Below are 21958 nucleotides of genomic sequence, written 5' to 3'. Positions count from 1 at the left end.
TACTCTCTAAGAAAACACCTTGCAGACAGAGAAGAAAAGAGAACGCCTTTAAGTTCAGTGAAAGTCCTTGTTAGTCAACCAGAACAGCAGGGTCTCTGCAGGGCACACCTGTAGGTGCAGAACCAGGTTCTATCCCAGGGCCTTCGGAGATCGAGAAGACTTCAGCGGGTCCCACGTGAGTTTCTCTTGGGAGGAGTCATCACCAGAAGAGCGACTACCCTGCCCTAAAATCTCATCCACAGTCCCATTCTTACTGCTGGGAAAAACAACCGGGGCAGATCTAACCACCACCGCAAAACTGAGGAGACAGATAAACCTCTAGATTCAACCATCCTCGGTTACTCCCGTCTCAGGGGCCAAGGCACCAAAGCCAGTCGGGGCCAATTTGCGTAACCGAGATCGCGGGGCATTCTGGGGCTGGTAGTCCAGGCTGGGGCGCGGCTTCGGGCTACGGAAGCCATAGAACTACATGTCCCAGGAAGCCCCGCGCAGGCGCCGGCCGTGTGCGTAACGACGAGACTTCCGGAAGAAGCCGGGGCGGGACTGTGGCTGAGGCTGGAGTCAGGCTTCGGGATGCAGCGACCTGGGCCCTTCAGCACCCTCTACGGGCGGGTTCTGGCCCCACTGCCCGGGCGGGCCGGGGGCGCGGCCTCTGGAGGAGGCGGGAACAGTTGGGGCGTCCCGGGTTCCCACGTGCAGCCACCGGGGTGTGTGCAGTCCGGGATTCACGGCGGCGCGGTCCGAAGAAGCACCAACGGCGGGGAAGCCAAGAGCGTCTCCCTGGTCCCGTCCACGATGTCCAAGGCCGAGGAGGCCAAGAAGCTTGCGGGCCGCGTGGCAGTGGAGAATCACGTGAGGGTGAGCAGCTTCGGGCTGGGGCGATGGGCTCGTGCTGCGCGATCTGTGCTCTGCTGGGGATCTATTGAATAATTCCTGAAATGGCGTGGGCTGCGCGCGTGGAGAGAGGGTGCATATTCCACCCAGGTTGGTTCGTTCTCTGTCCCTTAAAGGCCGTTTTTATGTGAGTTCTACGAGGGGGCAAGCACCGTAAGTTGGGTTTCTAAACATTCCCGTATGGCCGGGCAGCGGTTTTGCGTGGAGCCGGGTGGTGCCTGATGTTTGGGTGGGGCAGGAAGGGACTTGCCTGCGGGTTTCCTTATCAAGAGACGAGAACCGGTGAGTGCTGGGGCTGCCTCGAGCTCTTCTCTTCACTTTCCCGGGAAGCCGGCGGTGAGCTGGCTTGAAAATTGCCGGGAAATTTTACTCCAAGTAGGTTCTATCTTGGCGCGCGCGGTCTCCAGAGCGTTCTCGCCAGAGGGAAGGGGAGACAGAGTCAGAGGGGGAGGACAGTTTTAAACGTCTCTCGGACAAAGCCAAGTGGATACTTGAAGCCTGGAGAATGCTGTTCGGAAGGTGTTTAACTGCTATGTGGTGAGGTCGAAGTCGAGGCCCCCCATTTGTTTGTCAAGCAGCGGGTGTGATGCTGTAAGTGGAGTCTTTTGAGCTGGACTGAATTTGTTTTGCCAGTCAAGTCAACTATCTTTATAGAATTTTGGGAGCCAAGTGATTATCTCTGCCCTTAGGTACAATTTCTTTGACTTTATTGGCTTTTTGGCTTTTCTGCTTAGAAAGTGGTAATCTTCTAATGATAGTTCTTTATACTTGAGAATACATTAGCTGACAAAGTTACTTTGCATAGATAGATGATGTTTGATCCCCAGTCTGTTTAAGTGGGAGGGGCTAATGTGGTGGTGAACTGTATGTAGCTCAGCATATTCTGTAGAAGGAAAGGCTGAGGATCCTCCAGAACCAAAAGCCAATGACTCCTGTTCCCAACCCCTCCTGCCAGTTCCAGGGCTGCCCTGTCCTGTTGTAATTTGCCACAAGTCTGGTTAGCATTATGATTTTCTGTGAGAATTCACAGGGTTAATGTAAAATGTACATCTGACTCTATTTGGGGGATTTAGGAATTCGGTTGCAAAATTGGGGCAATAGGCTGAGATTTCAAAATGCCTGAAAAAAGTGAATAGCTAATGGGCAGGTAAATGAAAGCGATACAATTAGAAAAGTTCATTTATCAGTGTTCCTGTTAACCTATTTACACTAATATTATGCTTCCACCATGTGTCCCTGACCCTTGTTTTATAATTATGTATTTGCTTAAATAAAAATCTGCAAGCTCCCACGTCGTACTAGAGCTGCAAAACACTGGATTGGCCCAGTCTCAGTGTCACCCACTTTTCCTACCAATATTCTTTCCTGAGATGCCAGCACCACTTGAATTTTGTATTTTTGCTCTTTACTGTGGATTTCATTTGTTTGACAGGTGTTTGTTGAGTGCCTAGCAGTCAGATAGTTGATGTGGTCCCAGGAATGTGGGACCCATTCCCTACCCCAGGAATTTTGCTAGAGGGTAGAGGAGGAGTGTCTAGTCCTGGATACTTTGCAAGTGGGGTAATTAATTCAAATCTACACATTTATTGAGCATATTTATGTACTTAATTGTCATGTATTCAGTTGCTCTCTCCAGGGGGAATCCTTTCTTTCACCTAAAGCCAAGTTTTCCTTTAGCACTTTGTGACTTGTGTAAGATTGTCAGGGTAGGTTGTATGCTAAATCCTGTTGGTTCCTTCTTGGGAATGTTCTGAATAGCTGACCCTTCCCTTTGATCTACCAGCTTGCCCAGTTTAGGCATGCCCCAGGGCCAGAGGATAGCACTTGCCCTTATCTTGTTCCCTCTATTGACCTCTCAAGTGGTGGTACATTATCATCTTCTGAAGCTCTAGTCTGCTCTTGTCTCAGTGACCCTCACATGGCTTCATCCTGACCTCCATGTGACACATCTGGAGCATCTGTTATAAGCTAGGTACTCAACCAGGTGGGGAGGATCCAAAGACAAGAGATTCTGGTCCTTGTCCTCAAGTCCACCATCTTGTTTTCTGCTATGCTCCCTTTTCCTCATGTACCAGAACATTGGAAAAGTCAGACTACTGGCATATATAGTAGCGTGTGTTTTAACATCATTACCCTCAACCTAGAATGCTCTTTTTTATCCTTTGCCTTTATGTTAAAATCATATGTCCTTCAGGATTTGGTTCAAAGGCAACTTCTTCCTTAGCTTCATGAGGGGATTGTGACCTCTCTTCTCTTAGATTTTGTGGTCCTTCATAACTCTTAGGCACCTTATGCAGGAGTCTTATGTTCTAGTTATCTCTGTGTTTGTCTCTCAGTCTGGTAAAGGCTAACTAAGCTCCTGGAGAGTAGTTAACCGTATCTTCATTCAGTATTGGTCCCAGTGGGCCCTGCCTGGTGAATGTTCAAAGAATCGTGTGAAGTGTGGACATAAATACGGAGTTTGTTGGAGTATTGGTGGAATTTCTGGGTTGTAGGTCCACTTCCCTAGCCCATTGGTTTTCCAGTGTGAAAACCACCTCCACATCTGGGTGGATGGAGAACTTGGAGAGTTGTCAACTGAATCCTTTGGGTAGCCACTGAACTCAGATGTGCCTGTTTCTGGGAGTATAGGCACCTGGGATGGCTTACCCTCCAGGGCCCTGCTCTCTTGAAGGTCCACAGCCCTCTTTGTTCTCTCTTAGTATAAAGAAATTGTTGGGCAGTGGCTCCAGTTGGTTAACAGGAACATTTCCAGGGTTACCCTACTGAACAAGGCGAGTGAAGTTCTAATTTTGCACATGTGACCTGTTGTTTAATATTGCCCATTAGCAGGGGCCTACTCTTCCACAGAACCTGTTTGGCAGCTTTCTGCAGTTGGGCCACTCCCTAGTCAGCCTTTGGCCAACTCTGTTTGGCTTTGGCTTGGACACTAATCCTGGGCCAGTCATTTAATTCCAGGACCTCATCACATGGTTGAAGAGCTTTGGGCCTGGCAACCTTCTGAAATTCCTGGCTCTCTCCAAAAGCTAAGGAGAAAGGAGCTTCGCACAGAGCTTGTCACCTTAGTTCATCAGCGTGCCACCTGCCTGCTTGGTGGCATGCATGTATGCCTGAGTGTGGTAACAAGGAATCTGGTAGTTGAATTTCTGTATAGCTAGAGGTCTCGGCTACAAGTGATTTTGAGTCTTCCAAGGCATTAATAAGTCAAGGTATTTATTTTCTCATTAGTTGAAGATCTTTACATGTTCTACTGTTCAACTCCTTTGCATGCTTTTGTGTTGGTACGCTTCATTTACTTGTCTTGAAGACTTTGCTGTTGCAGTTAGCTGAGGTAGCTAAATGATTATTGGGTGCATTGCCTTCTTGAGGGCATCATTGCAGGTGGAATCCTGACCAGGCAGGAGCTCTGTTTAAAGGCCCCTTGGTGTTTTTGGTGACTTGGGAATGATGAGCTAGTAATTTTCATCAGGTCAGGAGTACAAAGTTGATGGATAAAGCCATCTATTGGTAGGAGAGGCTTAGCTGTAAGCTGGGACATTATCATTTGATTTCTTTTTTGTAACTTCCTTCAGTCTTTTCTAGTTTGAGGTATCGTCTCTCATTGTAGGGGGAGGGACACAGAGAAACATTGAGTGTTTCTCTGGCCGTGGTCCTGTGGGGAGTGAGGGGTGTTGGCTACAGTGCTCATTTTGTTCTGAGGGACCTCCAGAACTTTTTTTCTTTCTACAAATCAAGTTTCACTATGGGCTTCCCTTGCCAAGTGAGTTAATTGTTAATCAGTTGCTGAACTCTTAAGACATTTGAAATGAAATACTTCAGCAAATTGAACTTCCTGAAGTTGCTTATTCAAAGTGAGGTTGTGAAGGGGGGTTATTGGTATTGTTAAGAGATGACTTTTTTTTTTTTTTTTTTTTTTTTTTTTCATTTTTCTGAAGCTGGAAACAGGGAGAGACAGTCAGACAGACTCCCGCATGCGCCCGACCGGGATCCACCTGGCACGCCCACCAGGGGCGATGCTCTGCCCATCCTGGGCGTCGCCATGTTGCGACCAGAGCCACTCTAGCGCCTGAGGCAGAGGCCACAGAGCCATCCCCAGCGCCCGGGCCATCTTTGCTCCAATGGAGCCTCGGCTGCGGGAGGGGAGGAGAGAGACAGAGGAAAGCGCGGAGGAGGGGTGGAGAAGCAAATGGGCGCTTCTCCTGTGTGCCCTGGCCGGAATCGAACCCGGGTCCTCCGCACGCTAGGCCGACGCTCTACCGCTGAGCCAACCGGCCAGGGCCAAGAGATGACTTTTTTAAAAGGTAAAATCATAAAAAAGGGTAAAAATTATCTTTATTATATGCGGCTTAAGTGTCTGTCGCCAATAGCTTATTGGTTGCTTGCGTAACTGTACTAGCCAATGGGGTGAAGTTGCCATGGCATTCAAATAGTCCCGCCTTCTGGCATGCCACCTCACAAATTGAGGTTAAAGATTGGAGCAATTATTATGCAGTTAAGAAATCTTAACACCAGAAGGGGTCTTTGCAATGGTACAAGACTAGAGGTTCTCCAATTGAAAAATAATGTCATAATAGCTAAGTCTTTGGCTCCTCTAAAGGTGAAATACATGTCATTCCAAGAATTGATTTGGCTCCATCTCAAACAGGATTGCCCTTTCAATTGAGACGTAGACAATTTCCTGTAAAACTTGCCTTTGCTATGACCATCAATAAGTCTCAGGGCCAAACGCTTAAGCGTGTTGGCATTTTTTTACCTGAGCCTGCATTTGGACACGGTCAACTTTATGTTGCCTGTTCAAGAGTTCATGAAAGAACGGACGTAAAATTAAAAATAATTGATGGTCCTCTGCAAGGCGAGCTTAAAAATGATGGAAAGATCTACACAAGAAATGTTGTGTACAAAGAGATCTTTGACATGTGAATTAACATTTTATTATTTAAATCACCTTTATTTATTGAGCTAGGGGTGGCTCTTAAGAAATGTACCGCCAGTGGTTTCCTTCATTGCACTCTACTTTAAGCAATTAAGCAAGTAGGAGGGGGAAACCCCGTGGGGCAGTAAGCAAAGGGGCGTCCTCGCCGCCTGCCCTGGGTAATTCAGTTTGAATTAGCAGACACCTTTGCACAAATCATTTTAATTACAATTTATAATATCTAGAACAGCGGTCATTTCGTATGACTGCCGGGCTTTCTAGTGATTCTTATACATATATAAACATCTATAAAAGATTTTAACTTACTCATTAAATTAAAGAGGGAACTGGAAAAGATGTTAAAATCTGTTAGCAAAAAAGACTAAAGCCTGACCAGGCGGTGGCTCAGTGGATAGAGCGTCGGACTGGGATGCAGAGGACCCATGTTTGAGACCCCAAGGTCGCCAGCTTGAGCGTGGGCTCACCTGGTTTGAGCAAAAGCTCACCAGCTTGGACCCAAGGTTGCTGGCTCGAGCAAGGGGTTACTCGGTCTGCTGAAGGCCCGCGGTCAAGGCACATATGAGAAAGCAATCAATGAACAACTAAGGTGTTGCAATGCACAACGAAAAGCTAATGATTGATGCTTCTCATCTCTCCGTTCCTGTCTGTCTGTCCCTGTCTATCCCTCTCTCTGACTCTCTCTCTGTTTCTGAAAAAAATAAAATAAAAAAAGAAAAGACTAAAGAACCATAAATATTTTTCTTTTTAAATTATAGTTGACATATATTATATTAGTTTCAGGTTTACAATCCTGCGATTAGACACTTTTATAACTTATGAAGTGATCACCCTTGTAAATCTAGTACACATCTCACATTATATAGAGTTACTACAAAATTCTTTAGTGTATTCCCTATGCTCTACTTTACATCCCGGTAACTGTTCTTTAACTACCAGTTTGTACTTCTGAATTCTTTCCCTTTATTCACTTATCCCCTAACTACCCTGCCATTAGGCAGCCATCACAATGTTCTCTGTATCTGTGATTCTGTTTCTGTTCTGCTTGTCCAGTTAGTTTCTTCTTTTTTTTTTTAGAATGCACATAGAAGTGAAATCATCCAGCATTTGTCTTTGTCTGACTTATTTCATTTAGCACAGTGTTTTTTAACTACCAGTCAACGGACAGGTGCCTGTCTGCCAGAAATTTTGTGCCAGTCCACAAAAGAGATAATAACCACCATGATGTTCTATGAAGATATCAGGGTGGTTAACTCTTTTCCAGATTGGCACAGGTGGCAGTTGAAAGCCACGGACTTAGCATAATGCCCTTTAAGTCTACCCATGCTGTTGCAAGTAGCAAGATTTCATTCTTCTTTGTGGTTGAATCATATTTCATTGTACATATGCTCTATGTGTTCTTTATTTATTCACCTATTGATGGACACCTAGGTTGCTTAAATATCTTGGCTATTGTAAATAATGTTGCAATATGGAGATATAACGTAAAATGGATGTGTGTGTAGCTATATAATAGATATAAATATAGATATGTATTATCATTCTGAGTTTCTTCGGATACATACTCTGAAGTGGAGTTACTGAGTCCTTCTTAGTCTCCTGTTACAGCTTTTGCTTTAAAGTCTATTTTATCAGAAATTAGAATTGCTTCCCCAGTTTTTTTGTTTTCTTTCCATTTTCATGAGCTATTCTTTTCAACCCTTTTCTTTCAGTCTGTGTGTGTGTTTTGGTCTGAAGTGAGTCCCTTGTAGACAGCATATATATATATGGGTCTTGTTTTGTGATCAATTCTGTCACTTTGTGTTTTATGATTGGAGCATTTAGTCCATTTGCATTAAAAGTAGTTGTTGAGCCTGACTGGGCGGTGGTGCAGTGAATAGAGCATTGGAGTAGGATGCGGAGGACCCAGGTTCGAGACCCCGAGGTTGCCAGTTTGAGTGCGGGCTCATCTGGTTTAGCAAAGCTCACTAGCTTGGACCCAAGGTTGCTGGCTCGAGCAAGGGGTTACTCGGTCGGCTCAAGGCCCATGGTCAAGGCACATATGAGAAAGCAATCAATGAACAACTAAGGTGTTGACAAAAAACTGATGATTGATGCTTGTCATCTCTCTTTGTTCCTGCCTGTCTGTCCCTATCTGTCCCTCTCTCTGACTCTCTCTCTCTGTTAAAAAAAAAAAAAGTAGTTGTTGAAGGAGATCAAAGATGACCACGGAGTAGGCAGATGTTTCATTCTCCTCCTCCCAGGACCAAACTGGAGTTATCACTGTTGGAATCCATGGGAGTCCGAAAGACCAGAGTAACAGGCTTTATTGAAAGGAGAAAAGGAACCCTGCCGGGCACTTCTCCGGGGGAGATGGGGAGAAGAGCACTGGTTACAGACTAGGGCGAATTATGTAGCATTTGGGAGAGCCTGAGGGGATACTGAGGCAAAAGTTCTGGTATGTTCCCTTTTACAGTTTTAGGATTTCAGCTTTCTGAAATGCTTCTTCTTGGGGCAGGTTGACCAGCTTCTTGGAATTCCTCTGTCCCAGGGGCCATAGTCCAGTAAGGGTGAAGTCTGACAGATAAGCGGAACATCAAGAGGGCAGTTTGGAATTCACGTATCTATCAATAACAAAATTCAAGAACAATCATCCTGAAAAACCCACTCAAGACTAAATGAAGAGGAGTCTTATAACCAAGGATTCATAGAAGCCACATCGAGACTGGTGGGGAGGGTGGAGATGTGGAAAGGGCTGACCTTGCTCCCGCAACTGGTGGCTGAAGTTCCACCTTGAGAGGTGAGCGTCCCAATCCCCAGGTTGGGCTCCACAGCCTAGAGTGCCAGAGCTTAGAAGAGGCACCCACACAGCATTTGGCAGTGAAAAGAGGTGAGGTTTCTGTCTGCCAGAAAGAGATGGGAGCTCTCAGAGATACGGGTGCCTTCTTAAATAGGGGGTATGTAGAAAAAAATCTCATTCACAGCCGTTTACCCTGGGCTCCGGCGGAGGGAGGGCTGAGCAGACTAGAGTCTTGTGAAGTGAGTCTGAGATGTGCAGCCCTAGGGAGAGACAAGGTGGGGGTACAGCTACCAGGACTCCTGTACAGAGTCATTCTACAATACCACAGTCACCATTATTCTTGGGTTGAGCACTCCCCTTTTTGAGGCATCAGCCTGAGGGAAAGCAACTGCCTCTTTCTCAGGAATCTCTCTTCCTCATGGAGATTGGGCCCTGCTGAGAGTAAGCAGACTTGGCAAGAGAGCATAGGGCAGAACAGAATTGTAGTTAACTAAATGCTTTTCTCTTGCTACTTTAAATGTTCTCTCTTGGCCCTGGCCAGTTGGCTCAGCAGTAGAGCATTGACTCAGCATGTGGAAATCCTGGGTTTGATTCCCTGTCAAAGCACAGAGGAGAGGTGATCATCTGTTTCTTTACTCCCTCCCTTCCGCCTTTCTCTCCCTCTTTTCTTCCCTCCCTCTCCCCCTCTCTCCCTCCCTCCCACAGCCATGGCTCGAATGGTTCAAGCAAAGTTGGCCCCTGGCGCTGAGGATGGCTTCATTGCCTCACTTCAGGCGCTAAAATAGCTTGGTTGCTGAGCAATGAGGCAGCGACCCTGCCGGGGTTGCTGAGTGGATCCCAGTTGGAGCGCATGTGGGAGTCCGTCTCTGTTCCCCTTGTCTCTTGCCCAAAGTTGTCTTGTTATTGTTGTAAAATACCGTACCCCAGATTCTTAAAGTACTGTACCTCACTTCTGTAAGAATGAGACGGCACTCGAACTCCAGGTGTGCAGGCTTTATTAGAGGAGAAAGACCTGCCGTGCGCTTCTCCAAAAGAAGAGCCCCAAAAACAGACTGAGGCAAAATTTTATAGCCTCGAGCAAGGGTGTGATGGTATGTTCAGCTTTCTGGAATACTCTTCCTTGGGGCGATTGACCAGCTTCCCAGAACCCCTCTGTCCCAGGGGCAATTGTCTGGTAATTAAGGGTGGGGTCAGGCAGCCAAGCAGAATGGCAAAAGGGCAGTTGTAATTCCTGGTAAATTCATGTATCTATCATTTCTCAACTCTGTGGTTACATATAAAAGAAAGGCAGTTATTAATTTTATAATATACAGGTGAGGGGTGACGAAGAGAAAGAGGGGGAAAAAATGGGAAATTATTGTTTCTTCTGAAGAGAACTCAAGAAGAAAACCTTGCCAAACCAATTTCCTCATCCAGTTAAGGAGGTCGTCAATTTCAATGCTGAAGGTCTGAACCATGCGATGTCTTAAAAAACCTGAGTGAGGAAGTAAAAAAATCTTGCGAGGTAATAATTGTTAGTTGCTTGCTGTGAGTGCCAATTGAACAGTGATACATGGTCTCCTGGATGAGCCTCATGAGACGTGCTGGTCTGGTTCCTCTCGAATGGGAGGACATGTGGAGATTTTTATAGACAGGGAACCTGTTGGTGTAAGTTTTAGAAAGACTGAATATGTGTGGTTTAAAAGGAAGAGGGTTTGGAGAACATTCAGATGGAAACTTCTCGGGCTGAGGGGCGGCTTCTTCCTGCTGTCATCCCTACCTATTTGCATTTCCCTCGTGAAGTTCTCCTTGGGGTATTGGGAAATAGGAGTGTTGGAGCATTTGATTGTACGTAATTCCAGAGATTTCTCTCATCTGGGCCTGTAGGAACTTGATAAAGAAGGGGGCAAGCATTAAAATTAGGCACCAAGCCCTGGCCGGTTGGCTCAGCAGTAGAGTGTCGGTCTAGCGTGCAGAGGACCCGGATTCGATTCCCGGCCAGGGCACACAGGAGAAGCGCCCATTTGCTTCTCCACCCCTCCGCCGCGCTTTCCTCTCTGTCTCTCTCTTCCCCTCCCGCAGCCAAGGCTCCATTGGAGCAAAGATGGCCCGGGCGCTGGGGATGGCTCTGTGGCCTCTGCTTCAGGCGCTGGAGTGGCTCTGGTCGCAACATGGCGACGCCCAGGATGGGCAGAGCATCGCCCCCTGGTGGGCAGAGCGTCGCCCCTGGTGGGCGTGCCGGGTGGATCACGGTTGGGCGCATGCGGGAGCCTGTCTGTCTCTCCCTGTTTCCAGCTTCAGAAAAATGAAAAAAATAAATAAATAAAAATTAGGCACAGAATTAGGATTGGCCCTATAATTGGTGCTAGCATGGAGAACAAGGGGTTTTTCCACCGTTGTTCAGAGTAGGGGGTTAGTACTGGCCTGGCCAGACTCATTGATGTAATAGCAACACTGTTCCTGTAAAAAGAGGCAAGTACCACCGTTCTCTGCTGTTAGTAGATCTAAAGCCCTCCGGTTTTGTAGGGCGACCTGAGCTAGAGAGGTCAGTTGTCTCTGGAGGGAGGCTAGAGAGGTGGCTGAATTATCAAGGGCCTGTTCCAGGTCTGCCTTTAGTTGGTTAGTAGCCCATATATTATGGCCTAAGCCAGCTCTGCCTATCCCTGTAGCCGTTATAGAGGTGGCAAGGGTAAGGCCAAGGAGGACCGGGAGGAAGGCAGCCCATTTATACCTGCTTGTTCCTAGCTGGTTTGAAAATTCTTCCTCTCCATAATATGTTAGTTGTGGTGCAACTATTATCGGGCCACAAGGGAGGGGGGAAGAGGTGTTTAAGGTTTTTAAAATGATTCCATTGCACAGAAAATGAGTTCCGTTAGGTAGGGCTGGTTAGAGAAGTTTTGATTGGGATAGTCTTATTACATAACGAGGTAGGCCGATTGGTGTAGTAAATTGAGAGGGTCTTTTTGGAAGAGAGGAATTCCAGAGAGAGAAAAAGGGTCTGGATTTTTGGTGGTGTTGAGTGGGTATGGTAAAGGAACTGCAGTGATGGGAGGCTTGTTTAAAAAGGCACAGAGAAAGCAGTGAGAAGTGTTGTATACAGAAGTGAGGTTGAGAAATTGGATGCCCTGCTTGATGAGTCCTAACCATGAGAAAGGTCGGGAGTAGGAGTGTATTTATAGGGTTCCAGATTTTTCTGTTTCGCAAGGGCAGGTTTCAGGGTTGGTGTGTAGAGTTAGGTAGATTTTTCAATTTTATGATTGGCGAAGGTCTGCATGCGGTTCTATAAGAAACTAGTGAACAAACGTAAGAGGCAGTCCATGTAAGTTGCTGGGCTGCGTTAGTGTCTGGGCTAGTCCAGGTCAATGCAAACAGAAAGTAAGAGTCAGGGTGTAGAGCAGGGGTCTCAAACTCAACTCAGCATGTGGGCCGCAGAGCAAGATCACAGCCATTCGGCGGGCCACACTAGGTCTACAAAAGGCAACTGTTACGCAACACTTTTCTCACTGCAGTTGAAAACAAAAAAAAATCAGTACAACAAGCACAATCGTACATGCAGTTTACTCAGTGTCACAAAACAACCAGAAACTAGTTCGCATCACAACTGCTGTTAACTAAGCTAATATCTAGCTTGAATGCTAGAGAAATGAAAAATACAAGTAGGCCCCTAGGCTTACTTAATTTTATCCAAAATATTTTGAACTTCGTGGATTAGTCTGCGGGCCGCACAAAATTGTTCAGCGGGCTGCATCCGTGAGTTTGAGACCCCTGGTGTAGAGGAATGGTAAAGAGGGCATTCTTGAGGTCTAGGACCGTGAAGTGAGTGGTGTTTGAGGGAATGTGTGACAGTAACCTGTAGAGATTAGGGACTACTGGTTGGAGGGGAACTACCACCTCATTGATTAGGTGTAAGTCTTGTACAAGGCGATAACCCCCTGAAGGTTTTCGAACAGGAAGGGTGGGGATATTGCAGGGAGATTTCGTGGGAATGAGTAAGCCTGGTTTAAGAGGTGGGTAATTATTGGTTTAAGGCCTTGGAAACAGACACAGTTACACATTAAACAAAGATTTTACATATAAATTATGAATTAAGGAATTTAAATGAACACGTTTTACTGGTTTCAATTAAAATTATACTAGAGATATTTTCTGACAAAGAGACAAGATGGACTACTCACATAGATTAATAAACAATTCTGCTTTTTTAAGTTTTTTGAGATGGCAGGGAGTTGCCAGTATAGAGGGAAGGAGAGAGAAAGCAGATGGATGGACAGTGTGAGCAGATGGATGGAAAAAAAGGAGGGTCAGAATCTGTAGGAGGAGGGAAAGGAGGTTGAAGTGCGGGTGGTGGCGCCACATGGTCAGAGGAGTCAAAAAGATTTAAGCTCTGCCTGACCAGGCAGTGGCGCAGTGGATTGAACATCGGACTGGGATGCGGAGGACCCAGGTTCGAGACTCCAAAGTTGCCAGCTTGAGCGTGGACTCATCTGGCTTGAGCAAAAAGCTCACCAGCTTGGACCCAAGGTCACTGGCTCGAGCAAGGGGTTACTCAGTCTGCTGAAGGCCCACGGTCAAGGCACATACAAGAAAGCAATCAATGAACAACTAAGGTGTCACAACGAAAAACTGATGATTGATGCTTCTCATCTTTCTCCCTTCCTGTCTGTCCCTATCTATCCCTCTGTATGACTCTCTGTCCCTGTAAAAATTAATTAATTAATTTTTAAAAAAGGTTTAAAAGATTTAGAGCTCTGAGTAGAGGGGAGGGGGCGAGGAGGAAAGAGGCACACAGTTTGTAAGGAGGGAGGAGGGGTAGAAGAGGAGAGAGGCAGGTCCTGTGAAGAGGGGGGAGGGGACCAAGGAGAGACAGCGGCCTCCTGTGGAGGGGGGGGTTAAGAACACAGTGGAGAAGGGAGAGGCCCCTGGCCAGCAGGGGAGGAGAAAGAGAGACTGGTATTTGCAAGTGAATGAGAAACAGGGTTTTGCGAAGGGAGGGGGCTTTCTGGAGGGAAGAAACTCAAGTGGAAGAGATTTGCAGAGGGACCAGAGAGGGGTCCCGAGAGAGGAGTGCCTCCGGGGGTCAGGCAGGAGGGAGAGTTGGGAGTCTGCGGAGAAGGAAAGATTAGGAGCGATGCTTTAAGTGAGGTTTCTTTGGCCAAAAACGACCTGCATGTAGAACAAGCGGCACAGAAATTAAGGACAGGAGCAAAGGGAGAAGAAAGGTCTGCATGTAAGGAATTTCTGATGCCCTCCCCGTCAGGTGGCAGAAATTGTCAAGATCTCTTACAATATTGTAATGGTAGTAGAAAGCAACCTGGCTAGGTGCCTAGACTTTGAAGGAAGTCCGTAGAAGCAGGTCACTCAGATTAGAAACCTCCAGACTTAACCCCAGAGAGTAGAGTGAGCATCTTGAAGGAGTAGAGGAGTCCCGAAGGGGTAGAGGAGTCCCGAAGAGGTAGAGGACTAGTCTCTGAGGCCTGAGATTGGGAGGAACCCGTGTTCCGAGGGGAGCCTGGCTGGACGGTGTGGACTGGGAGGAGCCCACAATAGAGGACACTGGTGAGAAAAGGGGGTGTCCCCACCTTCAGTCACAGTTTCAAGAGGAGAATATCTCCATAGAGTCTCAGACAAGAGGTCATCACCCCAAGGCTGAGATCCCAGGACGTAGGAGAGGGGCCTGGCTATGTGCGCCTAGACTTTCGTAGAAGTCCATAAAGGAGTAGAGGCAGACTACTCGTAGATATGGAGTCCAAAGTCAAAACCGTCTGACCAGGAAGGGGTGTTTTTGGAGAGAAATTTGGAGGCCAGCCGGGGAAGTGGGGAGGGAGAAACTCCTTACCTTCCTGGTCTGTTAGGGTTCAGGACAGGGTTGGACTGCCGGTCGCTCAACTGTGCTCCCACAGCCGAACAGAATCAGGGAGTTAGCCCAGACGAGTTGCCGCTGTCCACAGCTTCCCTGCTGCTGTGCAGAGACAGACTCCATGGAGCAGGACTTGCTTTCTGTGGGGCTTTGTTGCCCACTGATCCTCCCCTTGAGTGTGTTGCTCATGGAAGTGGCGGAGTTGTAATCTGGCATGACCTGAAGATGTCCACTGGGTGCAACTGTCCCGAGGCCTTGTGGGAAGTGCAGGGTCTGCTATGCCCTGCCTGGGGTAACCCGGCAAGACCTACAAAGTGATTGGCAGATGGCTGCTACTTGTGCTGGGCTTGGAGGACCTGGCCAGAAGAGGCCAAGCTGGGAACCAAGGTTGGCTGCTGCTAGTGCCACTTAGCAAAAGGTATGGGGTACGCAGAGGCCAGATACTGCTTGTTTGAGAGATTTTTAGGAAAGGCTGAAGCATGAGCCAAGAGAGGCTGTTTGTACGGAAAGGCCACTGAAAACGGCTTGGGTGGGTCCACAGTTGGGGAGGATTGGGGGGGGGGGGTCTCAGGGAATCACCAGGGTAGGGCAGACGGTGTTAGGCTGGTTGATGGAGACTCAGATATGGTGTCTACCCGTCAGGGCTGTGGGGAAGGGCTCAGCAAACCCACAGTGGCCTCTGCGGGCACTTTCTCTAGTAGAAAGCTTCTCCAGCCCTTGACTTGAAACCAGACAGTTCATTTCCTCTCTTATGTTCCTGGCACTTCTTTAGCTCCTGCCCCTGCTCTGGAGCTCAGAGTGAATCTGTGTAAGTCTGCGCTTGGGCCCTTTAAGAGGGAAGCATGGAACTGCAGAACCCTTGGTCTCACTAAGCCACAATCTCTTCTGGTTTTCACAGCCAGAAGCTATGGGGACTTCTCTTCTCAGCACTGAAATCCTGGGCTGAGGGGCCTTATGTTGGGTGGGGACCCCTTGCTCCATAGGGGGGACCTCTGAAGCTGAGATCTCTCTCCTGGTTTTAACCTGCACGTGTGGGTGTGGGACCAGCCCAATCCCTGTTTCAGCCCCTCCTACCAGTCTCATGTGTCGGCTTCTTTATATCTTCAGTTATGACTTCTCTTTGGCTGGATTTCAGGTGTTCTGCATGGTGATTCTATGATAGAGTTGTAGTTGTGATGTGTGGTTACAGGAGGTTCTGAGTACCGTGTTTACCTAGGCTGCCATCTTGGCCAGAAGAAAGAACCATACATTTATATGCAGTCAAAAATGTTAAAATTTACCAGTTCTGTCTCTAGCATAGCAATCACATGGATCTAACAAAACACAATTTGCATTTCTATGGACAAGAATTATTTGTATTGTTATCAATTTTCTTTCTTTCTTTTTTCTTTTCTTTTTTTTTTGTATTTTTCTGAAGCTGGAAACAGGGAAAGACAGACTCCTGCATGCGCTGGACCGGGATCCACCCGGCATGCCCACCAGTGGGCGTCGCTCTGTCGCGACCAGAGCCACTCTAGCGCCTGGGCAGAGGCTAAGGAGCCATCCCCCGCACCCGGGCCATCTTCGCTCCAGTGGAGCCTTGGCTGCGAGAGGGGAAGAGAGAGACAGAGAGGAAGGAGAGGGGGAGGGGTGGAGAAGCAGATGGGCGCTTCTCCTGTGTGCCCTGGCCGGGAATCGAACCCGGGACTTCTGTACGCCAGGCCGACGCTCTACCACTGAGCCAACCGGCCAGGGCCGAACAATTTTCTAGAAGTTAAAGTCTATCTCTACACAGTTGTAAAATGGCCTAGTCAGTGTTACTGGCATTGGAGATCTTGGGTTCCCCAGGATAGAAATCAAGAGGAAACCAAATAGAAAATTTCAGGTTGATTTTTTTTTTTTTCTTTTCATTTTTCTGAAGCTGGAAACAGGGAGAGACAGTCAGACAGACTCCCGCATGCGCCCAACCGAGATCCACCCGGCACGCCCACCAGGGGCAACGCTCTGCCCACCAGGGGGCGATGCTCTGCCCATCCTGGGCGTCGCCATGCTGCGACCAGAGCCACTGTAGCGCCTGGGGCAGAGGCCACAGAGCCATCCCCAGCGCCCGGGCCATCTTTGCTCCAATGGAGCCTTGGCTGCGGGAGGGGAAGAGAGAGACAGAGAGGAAAGCGCGGCGGAGGGGTGGAGAAGCAAATGGGCGCTTCTCCTGTGTGCCCTGGCCGGGAATCGAACCTGGGTCCTCCGCACGCTAGGCCGACGCTCTACCGCTGAGCCAACCCGGCCAGGGCTCAGGTTGATTTTATTAAGCTTATGCTAGAGCACAAGGGAGGAAAGGAAGGGCCCCTGAGTTGCTCGGGGCTGGTTCTGCATGGTTGCTTTTATAAGCTGGGGACAAATTGGGCTTGCCTGAAAAGGGGCTTTTTGAAAAAGACAGCTTGTGCAGTTTTCCATTTCAGGGTTGAGTGACTTCCCTTTCCAACCTCCTTGCCTGGTAACTATGTTCACACCTCTGCTGTGGGGGCAAGATGGCAAGCAGCTCTAGGTTGGTGAAGATTACTACCACCCTAGGAAGGTGGACTAGAGGTCAACCCTTGATCTACTGTACTTGTGGGTAGTTTAAGCAGGCAGTTAGAAGGGAGATAAAATCATCTACCTCTCCGTTTTTGTGTAGGGATGCACGGATGGGGACATTTTGGGGTCCAGTGTTCCTTTTGGCCATCTGGTACTTTGGAGTCCTGGGCTCAGATCCTAATGCTGTCTCAAAGGCAAAGGCACATGCCCCTGTAGGATCAGGTAACAGTATCTGCAGGCTCCAGCACGCCATTGAATGGACATTTAGTTGTCACCTTTGCTCATTTCTAAGTCTTCAGATTTTCCTTAGTGTTGAATTCATCTCTAAAGTGGAAATAACGGGTCTTGAGATCACAAGGGGTTGTTATGAGATATGACTTTTATTAACATTCATAAATATTCTTGGAAGATGATTAAGAAATGGTCGCTGCTGCTTTGGTTTTAGTTTTTTGCCTTAGATTGGCAGGAGATGGCTCCCAGGAAGTTGCTAAGGGACTGAGCTTCACAGTAGTTCCTGAGTAATCATACCCTGACCATGTTGTGCTGTTTGTGGTCTAACTGACCTTGGCTGGGCCCCGGCTCTGCCCCCATCTATATGTAGGTCCCTTCCCCCTTTGTTAAGAATGCCGGCGCAGTAGTGTGATGCCTGTTTCTTGTCCGTTGCACTCAGGAATATTGCACAACTTTACAAATTCTTCCTATTGCAGATGAAGACATTTTCTCATGCTCTTTTTTTTTTTTTTTTTTTTTGCCCTCTTTCCATATTTTCTGAGGCAGGCATCCACTGGACAGATGCTGATATAATTTGCTAATTTGAAGTTACTTCAGGCTTTCCCCCTTCTCTTATCTTTGGGGGAGCTCTAGATGCTAGGCTTGATAATCCCGTAGGTTCCTTGTAATGCCACCAACATGAGTGTGTCTGTGGGCACTCCCCTGCCTTCTAGATGGTAAGCTTTGGAGAAAAGTGCTGCAGCCAGAAACCTCTACTTATTGCTCTTTGTGTGCACTAGGCCCTGTTTATTCCCAGGGCTGGTCAGGGATCTCCCAGTGCTCACCTGCAGGTGGTTTTGGGAGGCCAAGCTAAATTGCTGAGGTAGGTTACTGTACCCTAAGCAAGCATGCCTTTTGTCTGGTAGGGTACAGGGAGTGTCTAATGTTAGACAGCAGGCCTGAGATAAGAGCCCCTGTGCTAAGTCTCAGGTTGCCAGTTGAGACTTAAGTAGTTTTGGCTCTCCCAAAAATGAATCTTTTTTTTTTTTTTTTTCCAGAGACAGAGTCAGAGAGGACAGACAGACAGGAATGGAGAGAGATGAGAAGCATCAATCATCAGTTTTTCGTTGGGACACCTTTGTTCATTGATTGCTTTCTCGTATGTGCCTTGACCCAGGGGCTTCAGCAGACTGAGTAACCCTTGTGCAAGCTGACGACCTCGGGGTCTTGGACCTGGGTCATCCGTACCCCAGTCCAATGCTCTATCCACTGCGCCACCGCCTGGTCGGGCCCAAAAATGAGTCTTAAACCATTCAGTCAGGAATCACCTGATCAGTACTAGTTAGGTCTTCTGCCTGACAGACCCTGTTGTCCTGTAAAGGAAAGTACATATAATCCTCCATTTTGGACAGTTCCTTGAGGTCCTTTCTGTCTGCTAGACTGAATGCAGCCCAGTTTGACTCAGTTCTGCTCAGATGAACTCAACATTTTTAATATTGATTAGTTCCTCCTGTTAAAATGGTGATGTCATTGTCAGAGATGGAGGGAGAGGGCTCTGCTGATTAATTGCCACTGGGCATTGTGATAAAGGCAGCTTTGAGGTTCAGTGGTTATATAATAGTATTTCTGTAAAATGGGCACAGTACTTGCCTTGTACCCAGTTTTGTGTATTAATGTTAATATTCATAAAATTATATAGCTATAAGAAGTGGGCTGAAGAGGGAATAAAAGATGGTAGTAATATTTCTTTTTCTCTTTTTGGGCAGAATAACCAAGTGCTGGGAATTGGAAGTGGTTCTACGATTGTCCATGCTGTGCAACGAATAGGTATGTTCTTGGGCTGTTCCCTGAACGTTTGGTATGGCATGGTGTCTGGTGGGGGGGGGGAGCAGGGAGAAGGGTACAGGATTGCTTCTGCCAGGTGTGGCTCCAGTGCTGTGCAGCTGGGTGTCCATGCTCTTTCCCCGAGAGAGGGATATGTGGGCCTCTTCAGCCACCTTTGAGGGTTACCCTGGCTTTGTTTACTCTGCTCAGCTGTAGGGGAGGAGAGGATTTAGGGTGAGGCCTCAACAGAATTTTAATCCTCGTGTGTGTGTGTGGGGGGGGGGGTCAGGCACAGGGACCTGAGGTATGCTCTTTTGAAGCCTGTGGGTTTCTTAGGGAAGTTTCTGGCCAATGAATCAGGGTCATTGCAGGCTTGACCCTAGAGAGGATGAGAGGCACCTGTAGTTGGTGGCTGGTTCCACAGGGGCTAACTTTTATTCTGATTAGGGTGTGTCTGTGTTTAGGAAAGGCTGGGAGTTGTCAGCCGCTATGGCTGCTCAACAGGTTTTTCTGCCCTGCTCTTGTAAGAACAAAGCCTGGCCTGACCAGGCGGTGGCACAGTGGATAGAGCTTTGGACTGGGATGCCAAGGACCAGGTTTGAGACCCTCGAGGTCACCAGCTTGGACCCAAGATCACTGGCTCGAGCAAGGGGTTACTCGGTCTGCTGAAGGCTCGCGGTCAAGGCACATATGAGAAAGCAATCAGTGAACAACTAAGGTGTTGCAACGCGCATCAAAAAGCTAATGATTGATGCTTCTCATCTCTCCGTTTCTGTCTGTCCCTGTCTATCCCTCTCTGACTCTCTCTCTGTCTCTGTTAAAAAAAAGAAAAAAGAACAAAGCCTGGAGGAGAGGCTCACTTGAATGCTGAATGACCTCTTCTAGATCCCTAGGGACAGTGCTCACGGGACAAAGTCCAGCAACAGTTTCGTCTTTAGGGAGTGGTTTGTGTGATGGTTCCTAGGAGGCTTATCATTGGCCTAACAGGGTTTTAATGTTGTACACCCTCTGCCCTAGCAGTGAGTGTGTGGACGAGTTTAAGCACAGGAATTAGCTGTGGATTTCATAATAGCGACATCTGAGCGTCACAGAATGCCACCCAGTGATTGAAAAGACTTACATTTTAACAAGACAGTGTTTCTTTTAAATGTCTTTTAAAATCAAGTTTTCCTGAAAGGTACACATCCAAAGTAAATAAACTCACTCTAATAACTCTCTGGGGTCTACAGATAATTTTGTATTTTTCTAAGTGTACAAGTTGAATTCTAGCCTTTTGATATAAAGGCTGTGAAGCTAGAGTGTCTTGAACTCATATTTCCAGTTCTTCCACTTGTTAGCTGTGCAGTACCTAGTTACTTCATCTCTCTGCGCCTCAAGTTTCCTCTGATAATAACTATAACTTATCTTTAGGATTAAAAGAGTTCATATGTACAAAGATCTTTGAATATTGCCAGGCACATGATAATAGCAAATACGGACATTCGTTCTATCGTTAGTACTTACTTCCTTAGACTTTCTAGTGTCCCTGTGTTGTAATGTGTGATGTGTGCGTGCCAACTCTTTCACCAAGGGTGGGGACACAGAATAAAAGGCAGCTGTCAGTCAGGGGGGACCTTTCCTTTTCTGTTGTATTTGAGCAAATGTGTACATGACAGGAAAATAAAGTGAGGAGAGTGAAAACCGATCACCACGGCTTTTGTCTCCACAGCTGAAAGAGTGAAGCAGGAGAACCTGAACCTCGTCTGTGTCCCCACTTCCTTCCAGGTAGGTCTTGCTTTCCCCCTGTATCTTGGCAGGCGCTCTGGAATCTTCTGAGTCCCCGAGGACATCGTGGTGGCATTGGGTTGTGCACCAGTGTTCTTGATGAGAGGCCCAGGAGCAGAAGCGTCTATTTACTGAAGATTCCTCCTCAGACGTGTGGCTTTAGGTGCATTCATTTATTTATGCTGAATATTTCAGTGTATCTTGAGTTGGGCACAATGGAATCTAGAGATGACCATATGGTCTCTATCCTCAAGGGACATTCTTCCTACTTACAGGTGAAAAACTGAAGTAAAGGGCATTGAATATGTGTTGGTGACACAGCACCGAGTGTGTGTTCACGTCTAACGCTTTTTTACCATAAAGTAGTGGGGCTGGCAGAGGAGAGCCGTGGAGCCAGCTAAGTAAGTACAGGGAAAGGTCAGGGCAGAGTAGACTTGCAGAAGGGAAGGAAGAGAGGTGCCCAGGCAGAGTCATTCTGTTCCTCATCTGGCTGTTGTGAGGAAAGGTGTGTGTGTGATCTCATTAGATTCATCACAGTGACACTGAACTGAGGTAAAGACTAGAATTATGGGGGATGACTTTGGGGACTTAGTGTTGGACAGCTAGGACTTAAGAAAGACTCTTCAACCCTGGAGGCTCGGAGCTGGCAGCCTGTGGATTGCTCTGGTGAAGGGAGAGAGCATTTAAAGTGCCCAAGACGTGTTCTCAGAGCCAGGCAGGAGCCCCGGCCTCTCGGAGTAGGGAGTGGAAGAGCGGTTCCAGGTAGACACACTATCCTAAGATAGCGTGCGCTTCCAGAGCTTCCTTGGAGTATTAACTCTTGGGACCCTCAACAAGGTGGGTGGGCACTCAGGGGGGACTCTAGACAGGATCATAATTCCTGCCATAGGCTAGAAAGTGAGTGGTTTCACATTGCAGCTTGCCTTGGAAATCCTGCTATTCTAAGGAGATGCTTTTAAAATCAGTGGTTATATGGATTTTCTTGGCTTTTTAAAAAAATCTAGGTGTCTAATTTTCCCAAGTAACTTCATCATCTAGTATTTGTCTTACTTAGTAAATTATTTATATTGGATTTTATTTTTTAACATAGTGGGTCTCGATAAGCTCGTGTATTCCTAGTGGAAGACTGCATTTGGGCAAGGTGCAGTGTACAGGCTAAAGAGAGATC

General features: G+C 47.4%; 1 protein-coding gene across 1 annotated transcript in view; it reads left to right on the top strand.

The window, feature by feature from the left end:
* The first annotated feature begins 537 nt into the window (after positions 1 to 537).
* Positions 538 to 21958, top strand: part of RPIA (ribose 5-phosphate isomerase A) — a 44628-nt gene continuing 23207 nt past the window's right edge. The window contains exons 1-3 of the mRNA XM_066264940.1: positions 538 to 858; positions 18969 to 19029; positions 20735 to 20790. Coding sequence (XP_066121037.1) covers positions 574 to 858; positions 18969 to 19029; positions 20735 to 20790 — 402 coding nt within the window. The 5' untranslated portion in view covers positions 538 to 573. The remainder of the gene's footprint in view (positions 859 to 18968; positions 19030 to 20734; positions 20791 to 21958) is intronic.

The sequence above is a fragment of the Saccopteryx bilineata genome, chromosome 3 (genome assembly GCF_036850765.1).
Source record: "Saccopteryx bilineata isolate mSacBil1 chromosome 3, mSacBil1_pri_phased_curated, whole genome shotgun sequence".
Taxonomy (NCBI): domain Eukaryota; kingdom Metazoa; phylum Chordata; class Mammalia; order Chiroptera; family Emballonuridae; genus Saccopteryx; species Saccopteryx bilineata.
The sequence above is the reverse complement of the archived record's forward strand: the minus strand, read 5'-3'. Positions and strand labels throughout refer to the sequence as shown.